General features: G+C 40.0%; 1 protein-coding gene across 1 annotated transcript; it reads left to right on the top strand.

The window, feature by feature from the left end:
• The first annotated feature begins 329 nt into the window (after nt 1–329).
• On the top strand, nt 330–8,483 carry ING5 (inhibitor of growth family member 5). Its single transcript, XM_060767970.2, has 8 exons — nt 330–503; nt 2,324–2,395; nt 3,240–3,406; nt 4,409–4,520; nt 4,757–4,850; nt 5,929–6,064; nt 8,194–8,255; nt 8,361–8,483. The coding sequence occupies exons 1-8, from the start codon at nt 464–466 to the stop codon at nt 8,398–8,400; spliced, it is 723 nt and encodes a 240-aa protein (XP_060623953.1). The 5' UTR covers nt 330–463; the 3' UTR covers nt 8,401–8,483.
• Nucleotides 8,484–10,812: the final 2,329 nt, after the last annotated feature.

Genomic DNA, 10,812 nt, shown 5'->3' with positions numbered 1-10,812 from the left:
ACTCCCACAATTCTCAAGAGCCTCCGGCCCTTTCCTTTTCCCCCTCAGCCGCTTAAGCGGCTGAGGGGGGAAAGGAAAGGGCCTGAGGCTCTTGGGAATTGTGGGAGTTGAAGTCCAAAACATCCGGAGGACTGGCCCATGCCTGTTATAGATCCACCCACGGCGTCCTGAGAGAACATACTGAATCGAAACAGGGAGCGAGCGTAGAGGCGCGTCCGCTGAGTTCAAGGGACACTCTGTGAAAAGAGGTCTCGCGAGCGAGCGCGCACTCATTCAAGAGCGCGAGCCAGAACGGAAAAAAAAAAAAGCGAGCCCCGCCCCCTTATTTATAACCGCGTCGTCCAATCGGCGGCGGCACGCTCATGACTATGCAAATGAGGGGCGCAGGGCCGGCCATTGCGAAGGCGCCCGGGTGACAGCGGCGCGCGCGCGCTTTGGTTGGCCCAGGCGGGCGGTGCGCGAGATGGCAGCGGCGGCCCTCTACCTGGAGCACTACCTGGACAGTGAGTGGAGCGGAGGGGGGGAAGGAGGGAGGAAGGAAGGAAGGAAAGGGGAGAGCACGAGCCAGGACGAAAACCAGCGAAGGCCGGCCACGCCGGCAATTCCGGCTGCGTCACAGATCCTGGCGCGTGGGCGGGTGCGTGGGGGAGGGGGCGGCGAGAGGAGGGGGAAGTTTCCTGCTGCGTCATTGCCTACGCAAGGGGCGGGGCTTCTGTGGCAGCTCTCGACCGCCAGGGGACTTCAGTTCCCAGGATTCCTGGTCGTCTGCCAAGCTGGCAAAGACTTCTGGGAGTTGAAGTCCCCAGCCTCTAGAGGAGCCAAAGCTTGGGGTTTTTTGTAGAATTGATGGCCTGTATTTCATTGCAATCCATCCAATTCTCTTTTTAAAAGCCTCTTAGCGAATAGAGATTCAGGAGGTGGAGCTTGCCATAGGAGCCAAGCAGAAAGTTGATCACTTTGAAATGTTAAATAGCTTAAGCCAGGCATCCACAAACTGCTGGCCTCCAGCTGTTTGGGCCTTCAACTCCCAGAATTCCTGCCAATTGAACAAGCTCGTTAGGGCTTCTGGGAGTTGGAGGCACGCAGTTTGAGGATGCCTGGCTTAAAGAACCTTATTTTTGGCCACCTGTTTGAATTATATTTTATTGTTCAATGCTTTGAGAAGACTTAAAATGGAGTATTAATCAAATTATACAGGTCTAGAGAGAAAGAGAAAGGGCCCTTCCACACAGATCATATAACCCAAAATATCAAGATAGGAAATTGCACAATATCTGCTTTGAATTGGGTTATCTGAGTCCACACTGCCATATATTCTAGTTCAAAGCAGATATGGGATTTATTTATTATTTATTTATTTACTGTATTTCTCAGCCTATCGGCGACTCAAGGCGGTTTCCAACAAAACAGTAGACATAGTATCATAAAACAATTTAAAACATTACAATTACATAAACCACAACAGCAATAAAAACAACATCATTAGCGTTTCCTTATTGTCAAGCATTGCCCAATTCCATTGTCCATCGTCAATTTCCTATGTCATTTATCCATATCCATTACTCTGTGTTTGTGAACGCTTGCTCAAACAACCACATTTTGACTTGCTTCCGAAACGTTAAGAGGGAGGGAGCAGATCTAATCTCTCTAGGGAGGGCGTTCCATAGCCGGGGGGCCACTGCTGAGAAGGCCCTGTCTCTCATCCCCACCAAGCGTACCTGTGATGGGGGCGGGGCCAAGAGCAGAGCCTCTCCAGACAATCTCAAGGTTCATAAGGGGAGATACGTTCGGACAGGTAAGTTGGGCCAGAACTGTTTAGGGCTTTATAGGATAAAACCAGCACTTCCTACCTTGCCATCCTTAGTTATATGGCTGTGTGGAAGGGCCCAGAGAAAAATGCTGGAGTTACACTTCTTGTGGCCTCTGTATATAAAAACTAAGTTTAATACTTACTTGTTTAATCTAATTATTCTGTCAATTCTTTTAAAAATAAAAGTAATTCCATGAGAAAGTGAAGGATACAAGAATCATAGAGTTGGTACAGACCCCACAAGGGCCATCCAATCAAACCCCCTGCCATATAGTGACACACAATCAAAACACCCCCCCCCCCCAAAAAAAAAGATGGCCATCCAACTTCTTGCTTAAAAACCTCCAGAGAAGGGAACAACTAGAGCACAAGGTATGATAGAGCAGGTAATTGTGGGAGCTAGTGAGGTTTTAATTTTTTTCCTAGTTATTTGTAGTTTGTTTATGAAAGAAAGTCTTTTATTAAAACACTTGTCTGTAGAAGAGACTAGAGTTGTTCTTTTGTTTATTTCAGGCATCGAAAACCTTCCTTGTGAGCTGCAGAGGAACTTCCAACTTATGCGTGAATTGGATCAGAGAACAGAAGGTAGCGTGAGGCATTTTGGTTAAACTGGATTTCCACTGAAAATAATTTTATAAATCACAGCTTGGAAGTTACTTTATAAATAAGGAATCAGCACACTTCAAATTATACATGGTCATGATTCAGTTGTCATATAGTTTTAAAGTAATGGTTCTCAGCCTGTGTGTCCCCAGATGTTTTGGTCTATAACTCCCAGAAATCCTAACAGCTGGTAAACTAGCTCGGATTTCGGGGAGTTGTAGGCCAAAACACCTGGGGACCTACAGGTTGAGAACCACTGTTTTAAGGCCTGGAAATGTTCACTTCTTCTTATCTACTGGTTGCCATTGTGTCTGAACTGCAGTTGGTTTTAACTATGATTATTTGAAGCTGTCTGAAATAAGCAGTCTGCTTATTTCAAACAGACTGTAGATAAGATTCAGGTTGGGCCAGAATGGAAGTGGAAACTTCTGAACTTTTCTTTAGAGCTATACCTGAGGAATGGGGAACCGTGCACTAGCCTAAGGGTAACCCAGATTCCCTCATTGACTGAGATAAGCATGAAAGGCACTTCAAACCAAAATCTGCTCCTTGCTTACTTGGCCATCAGCTAGCCTGTTGCCCACCACCCCTTAAACAGAGAGCAGAAGAAAAGGGTGAAAATAGTGGTGGTGGTGGTGGCAGCAGCAACGGGAGCAGCAGAGCCTGTAGATAGCATGGAAGCAGCAAGCTCTGTGAGTCTGCAGTTTCCCAATTGCCTGATTCGCAGTCCTCAAAGCCAAGCTGTGTGGAAGGGATTTGTGTGCAGAAGTGTCTAGGAGAATTGCCAGCTGCCCTCACACACACGCCATGTCCCATTTACCTGCAGACAAAAAAGCAGAAATCGACCGTCTTGCTGCTCAATACATTTCAACCGTGAGGAATCTCTCGTCGGAAGAACGGGTGGAAATCCTGCAGAAGATCCAGAATGCCTATGCAAAGTGCAAGGAGTATAGCGATGACAAAGTGCAGTTGGCTATGCAGACTTATGAGATGGTAAGGCTCAATAAATGGAGTGCTTCTGCTGATGAGCTGCTCTCTCTGTCTTAAGAGTTTTGCCTTGTAGCTTCTATCACAAACTGAGGTTCATTGTCGTTGGCTTCCATGGGTGTATCTACAGTGTAGAATTAATGCAGTTTGACACCGCTTTAACTTCTATAACTCAATGCTATGGAATCATGGGAGTTGTAGTCTTCAGCCTTCTCTGCCAAATAGAGCTGTTGCTTCAGCAAACTACATTTTCCAAGATTCCATAGTTGAACCATTGCAGGTGCAGTTATGCTAAACTACATTCATTCTACAGTGTAGATGCACCCTAAATTAGTGGGGCAGTGAAGCTACTGAGGGTTTGTTCTGAACTTTAAAGGAGCTATTCAAAATGATGATCTTATTTTGGGGGTAGGTTCTGCACTTTGGATAAGTATGCTTTTCAATGTTAAGAGTCAAACCTGCAGCAGATTCATTATCCCACTAACAGGGAAGCTGTTAGCCTCCACAGTCAGCAAAGGAATAGGGATTCTATGCTTGATTCAAGTTCAGGAAGACGGAGTTGTGCATAAGGTTGTGATTGTTCCTTGTTGGGTCTTTTACTGTTTGGGAGCCAAAAGTGTAAAAAAAAACAAAAACCCTACAGTTTATTTTGGATATTGGCAATCAGCTGGGTTTGTCACTTGGGAATTTATTGACATTTTATAAAACAAGATTGTCTGGGAAAGTAAGTTGATTGTTGTGAGGCAGCTCAGGGGGTTCTCAGTGCTTTAAGATACCAACAGAGACACTGGTCATGCTAGTTGGGAGATTCTGGGAGTTGTAGTCCAAACAGTAACTTTTCCAGACCATAGATTAGCATGTAAGAGATATGAGGGGCTGTATTGAAGTGGGGAAAAGGATCCTATTGATTTCAATGTATTCAGTGGAATCCTATAGTTGCTAGAGTTACTAGTCAGAGATACAAAATGGTGTTGTTTTTCTTAGCTGTGTATTCTTTCTTTAATGTAGGTAGATAAACACATTCGACGGCTGGATGCTGACTTGGCACGATTTGAAGCAGATTTGAAGGACAAGCTGGAAGGCAGCGACTTTGAAAATCCTGTAACACAAAATTTGAAAAGTGTGTATTTTATGAGCAGTGTGGTCTCACTCTCAAGAAACCTTATGAATTGACATTAACTTGTTTACATTGTACTTTTCCAAAACGTACACTCATACAGTAGTGTTAGCACAAAAATCAAAATAATCCAATTGTTAAACAATTAGTGGTTTGTTTGTGTTTAAAAAATGGTTGTAAAAATGCTAAGGTTTCTTTTCCTCGTATGGTGGAGCTAACTGGAAATAATTGTATTTCAGAGGGGAGGATTCCAAAGGAAAAGAAAAGCTCCCGAGGCCGAGGCCGGAGAACATCTGAGGAAGAGGCTCCAGTGAAAAAGAAACCAAAACGAAGGTAAGAATTAGGACCAGAAATCAACAAAGGACTTCCTTCAGAACTGTTTTAGAATTTTATGTATATTGTAATGTTTTGTGATAGCACATTAAATTGATATTTATTTGAACACCACCCTAAGATTGTATAAGGTAAGATAAAAATATTTTAACAAAAATGAATGAAACTTGACCTCAAGAATAATTCTAGTTGCAAAATAAAAAAATAAACTACTAAAAATAATAGGTTGTCTATCTGATTGGGGCGAATAAGGAAAAATATGTCAAACTTTGAGAAAGATTGGGACTTGTTATATTATTTTGTTTTAATATGATGGGAGCATATCTTAATTGTGAGATTTATGAATTTAAAATGTCATTAAAAGTAGAAGTGTGACTATATCATAATACCATATAAAGGGATTAGATTAATAAGAGATCTAACCATCAGGTAAAGAGAAGGCTGCTGTGAGTTTTCCAGGCTGTATGGCTATGTTCCAGAAGCATTCTCTCCTGATGTTTCACCCACATCTATGTCAGGCATCCTCAGATGTTGTGAGACCTCACAACCTCTGAGGATGCCTGCCATAGATGTGGGGGAAACGTCAGGAGGAAATGCTTTTGGAATATGGCCATACGGCCTGGAAAACTCACAGCAACCCACTGATTCCGGCCATGAAAGCCTTTGACAACACAAAGAGGTTCATAGATTAGTGATTTGTTGTTTTTTTCTGTCTGTTTTGTGCAAGTGCATTCATTCATATGTTTTATTTTTTGTGTTTGCAATCTGTACTTTTATTAGGTACTTAGTTGTAGTGCTTGTAGTTGTAGTAGGTTAAATGTAGATGTGTAGTTCCTAAAACATATAACTTTAAAAAACTTGTTGGCTAGTTCTATTATTCTTGTGAATCTCTCTCCTTCCTCCCCCCCCCCCCCCCCCCGGTACATGTTTTTTGAATTAAAAATGTTTTTCAAAAAGAACAATTCTAGTTGCAAAATTTTAAAAAAATCTGAACTATCAAAAATAATGCCAGTTACTAAGCTAAGTTAAGCAGTTGTCAAGAGTAATCTAAGGCTCATTTGCATTGCTTCCACCAAAGGTCCGAATTAGCTGATACCATCCTGTCAGTTCATCCTTCGGATGTCCTGGACATGCCAGTGGACCCAAACGAACCCACCTATTGCCTGTGCCACCAAGTATCATATGGAGAAATGATTGGCTGCGACAACCCTGATGTACGTACCAAGATAACCAAATGTATCTGCCCTCAGTTCAGAATGTGTAGAAAATGATTTCTTTAAGTAAACCCGCCTCTCTGTGATCAAGATGTGGATTATTTTAATCTGAGCTGCAGAACAGGAATGTGAAATAGCTTTGTAATGCATAATTGCAGGTGGGAGAAAGAGCCAGAGTAGTGGTGTGGTTTGAATGTTGGACTATGACTATGTATTAAATATGTGAGAGGAAGTCAGAGGGAGGAGGGAGCAAGCTTGTTTTCTGCTGCCCTAGGAAGCACACTAGGACGTAGAACAATGGCTTCAAACTATACGAAAGGGGATTCCACTTGAACATTAGAAAGAACTTCCTGAGAGCTGTTCATCAGTGGAACTCTCTGCTCTAGGGTGTGGTGGAGGCTCCTCCTTTGGAGGCTTTTGAACACAGGCTGGATGGCCACCTGTCAGAAGTGTTTGGAATGCGATTTTCCTGCTTCTTGGCAAAGGATTGGACTGGATGGTCATTGAGGTCTCTTGCAACTCTGTGATTCTATGAAATCCCAGTTCAACCACAGAAATCACAAGGTGACTTTGGGCAAGCCAGGCGCTCTCAGTCTCAGTGGAAGATTACATATGGAAGTTGTTACGGGCCTGATTCCTTCTGTGCCCTATCAATGCAGCATGTTTAATTTTCAGCAGATAGGAAACTGCTAATGTTGCAAGCAGAGCTAGCAATAGCAGAAGTTATTCTTTTGCACTCAAAATCCCCTATACTGTATCTACTGGGGCATTCATAGCTATAACATTATGTAATGCAGTTTTTGTTCTTGGATTATAAATGTTCATTTCCTAATTGGTTCTATCATTAAAACATGGAAAAAGTTTATTAAAGTGCAAAAATGTTGTTTTTGCGGGACATCCTGCAGCACATTTTGCCATAGTTTTTCAATTACTGTATATACTCGAGTATAAGCCAACCTGAATATTAGCTGAGGCACCTAATTTTAACACAAAAAACTGGGAAAACATATTGACTCGAGTATAAGCCGAGGGTGGAAAATGCAGCCGCTACAGGTAAATTTCAAAATAAAAATAGATATCAATAAAATTACATTAATTGAGGCACCAGGAGATGAAATGTTTTGAATATTTACTTAAACCTAATTTGAGATAAGACTGCCCAACTCTGATCAAATCATTATTTTAACCTTCTTCAATGTAAATTTACTTGCACATCCTTCCAACAATAGTAAAGAGAATAAAATAATAAATGTAATAATAATAACAATGAAGTAAAATAATGGAAATGCAATAATAATAGTAATAATAGAGCAAAATAATAAATGTAATAATAGAGTAAAATAATAAATGCAATAACAATAAAGTATAACAAATGTAATAATAATAATAGGGTAAAATACTGTAAATGTAATAATAAAGTAAAATAATACATGAAATAAAAATAATACTAATAACAGAATAAAATAATAAATAACCTTGACTCAAGTATAAGCCGAGGGGAGCTTTTTCAGCCTAAAAAGGGGGCTTATACTCGAGTATATACAGTATCTCATAGAGCCTCAAGCAACTCAACATCATTTATGGCAGCTACAAAAACAAAGTTTTTAGAATATAACAACTAATTTTGAAGTAAGTACTGCACAATTAAACAGGAAATTACACTTTCAAGCCAGGAACAAAAAATGTTTCAAATTTTGCTACATAGTGTAATTCAAGAGTGTTTTTTTTATAAAGAAAGCATGACTGTAGTGTGGGGCTACAAGAAGGATTCGGCACAAAAACTCAAAAATCTAAAGCCCTTTGGAAAATAGGATTGGTTGTACATTGCTTAAATAAAAGTGATTCATATAGTTCTTTTCCATGCCAGGATATGTTTCTGGAAAGAAGCGTGAAGGTGGCTGTGCATTAGTTTTCTAAGGACACAGGAATTTTTAAAGCATAGATAAGAGGGATAAGTTTTAATGGTCACTGGGAGTTACCACCAGACTATATTTATCTGGAATTGTTCATAGAACATATATATATAGAACCAGGTTTTCTTTAGCCAGAAAAATTGTAGATGTATCTCAGACAATACTGTCAAACTCTTTCAAAAAAAGTTACTATATTTTTACCTTTCCAATATTTAGTGTCCAATTGAATGGTTTCATTTTGCTTGCGTGGACCTTACAACAAAACCCAAAGGGAAATGGTAAGTGCCATGAATCATTGTTTTCTGTAATTTTAAAAAACATTATTTTGCCTGAAAAAAATGTTAAAAACTCCTGAACTGAATATTGTGCTTTGCTGCCTTTAGGTTTTGTCCTCGCTGTGCTCAGGAGAAGAAGAAGAAGTAGAAGAAGAAGAAGAGAATGTATTGTCTAAAAGAAGACGTTTCATATATTCATACCCGTTGCAATATTTTATCTCTTTTTTTTTTCACTGACCTATGTGTTTGATCTGGTATTTATCAGTGGCCAGTTGTCGTTCTCTTTATCACAGAGGGAGCCATCCTAATTGGGAATAAGAGGAAGTTTGTGGGTGATGTTTACCCAGGTTACGTTTCCATGGCACTGTGATCAATGTTATGAAGTAGCCCTGCACTGGAATTTCTGTTCCCATAACTGACGTCTGTGAAATTGCCTATGGCCTTGCATGTGAAGGTGATATCATTTGTGGTTATCAAATGTGTATTCACTGCACCGCACAATATTTATGAAGGAACTTAAAGTCTAATTGTTACTTTTCCTAAACTATATTCAGTTCTGAAAAGGAGGGGATTCTATTTTTTTAATATGCAGTTCTGCCCTTTTAGAGGCAAGCTGCAAAAGGAACAAAAGCTTTCTTGGAAAGGCAAAAGGAAAGTAATTACATTATTTTGTTAAGGTCTATTCCATGTTGGGGAGTTTTACACCTGCTCTAATTGTTTCTGATCTGTGCGCTATTTTCTCTGGACTTCATTCTGGTCTTGATCTGATACAATAAAGACACAAGGAGTTCTGAAGATGGGAGAGGAATTTAGTAAAGTCTGATTCACTCATGAAACATCCGTTATTTTTTCCCCAGTATTTATTCAGTAGTTATTGCTGAATGCCAATAATCTATTAGTTTTAATGTTTAAGGAATAAGTAACCAGTCAAACTAGCTTTAAAAGGTCTCCAATTTTAAGGAAGTAAAGATTGCTGTGCCTGCATAAAGCCAAGCTATTTGGTATATTTGGTACCATCTTTTACAGAAGCTTAACTGACATGAAACATCTTTGCTCTGAGTCTGTTATAAAAAAGAATCTCAGATTATAGGCAGACAGTAGTTGGCACTTTTTTCCTCACTGGAAAGTTTAAAGAGGCGTGATATAGCCATCATTGTTTGTATAATGAATACTTTAGCCTCCCATCTGGTAATACAGTGTTTGCCAGCTTCAAAAACTAAATTTTCTTTGGATAGCATAGGATTTTTTTTGTATCAGAAGCAACTTGAGAAACTGCAAGTCGCTTCTGCTGTGAGAGAATAGGCTGTCTGCAAGAACGTTGCCCAGTGGACACCTGGATGTATTACCATCCTGTGGGAGGCTTCTCTTATGTCCCCTCATGGAAATTGGAGCTGACAGATGGGAGCTCACCCTGCTCCCCAGATTTGAACCACTGACTTTTCGGCCAGCAGTGCAGTTCGCACAAGGGTTTAACCTATTGTGCCACCAGGTACAAAAAAAGAAAGATGCAACATCTCTATATCCTAGATAACAATGATTTTCTGCATGTCACTTTAATATTTCATCTGTTTCCAAATTTATATGGGAAAGAAATTCAGGTAAAAAAAAATTGCCAGTTACCATTTCTCTATTTGTTTTGTGAAGTAAATATGTGGTGTTTTTTTAAAATCCCAAAATATAACATACATAGTTATGCTGTCTGTTATAAAAATGTGGAATTTATTAGGAATATCTTAATCAATGATGGCTTCTGCACTCTTGAAACAACCGGTACTCCATAATGGCTGCAGCATCACTTTGAATCTTGCTTTCATTCTGGAAAATAAAGGGAAGACAAATATATATATATATATATATATATATATATATATATATATATATCCTAATCAGCAATTCTAGCTTTAAAGGAAGGGGAAATAACTCGATTTGCTTCTTGTTAGGAAGTAAGTTCTAACTGCTTACTTCACACTCCACTTTTGCATATTGTTTAATAAGCTGGGTCAAGGACCCCTTTCCATTCCAGATGTTTTAGATTTCAGCTGCCATAAACCCCAGCCAGTCTGGCCAATGATCATGAGAATTATAATTCTAAAACATCTGGAGGAAGGACCCCATGCCTGTAGAAGGAAATAATGGGATTTAATGACAGTGTTCTTTTTATCATTCATTTTTCAGTATTTATACCAGTCTTGGGCAAACTCGGGCCCTCCAGGTGTTTTGGACTTCAACTCCCACAATTCCTAACAGCCTATCAGCTGTTAGGAATTGTGGGAGTTGAATTCCAAAACACCTGGAGGGCCCAAGTTTGCCCAAGACTGGTTTATAGGCACATTTTCATTGCAGAGAGGAAAGGAATAATGTCTGGAAGGAAATAATTTGGAATTCTAGTGTCCTTTGGTCAGAATTTTCTGCCAGAGTGTTGCATTACTGCCTTTTTGTTGTTGTTTTGCTATTCAGAGAAGGAAGTGTTCATTCTGAAGTACTTGTCCTTCTCAATAATGTATGGATCAGTTTCAAAGGGAGGCATCCAATGGTTCTCAGCCTGGGGTCCCCAGATGTT

This window comes from Anolis sagrei, chromosome 3 (genome assembly GCF_037176765.1).
Source record: "Anolis sagrei isolate rAnoSag1 chromosome 3, rAnoSag1.mat, whole genome shotgun sequence".
Lineage (NCBI taxonomy): Eukaryota > Metazoa > Chordata > Lepidosauria > Squamata > Dactyloidae > Anolis > Anolis sagrei.
This window is presented reverse-complemented; position numbering and strand designations above follow the sequence as displayed.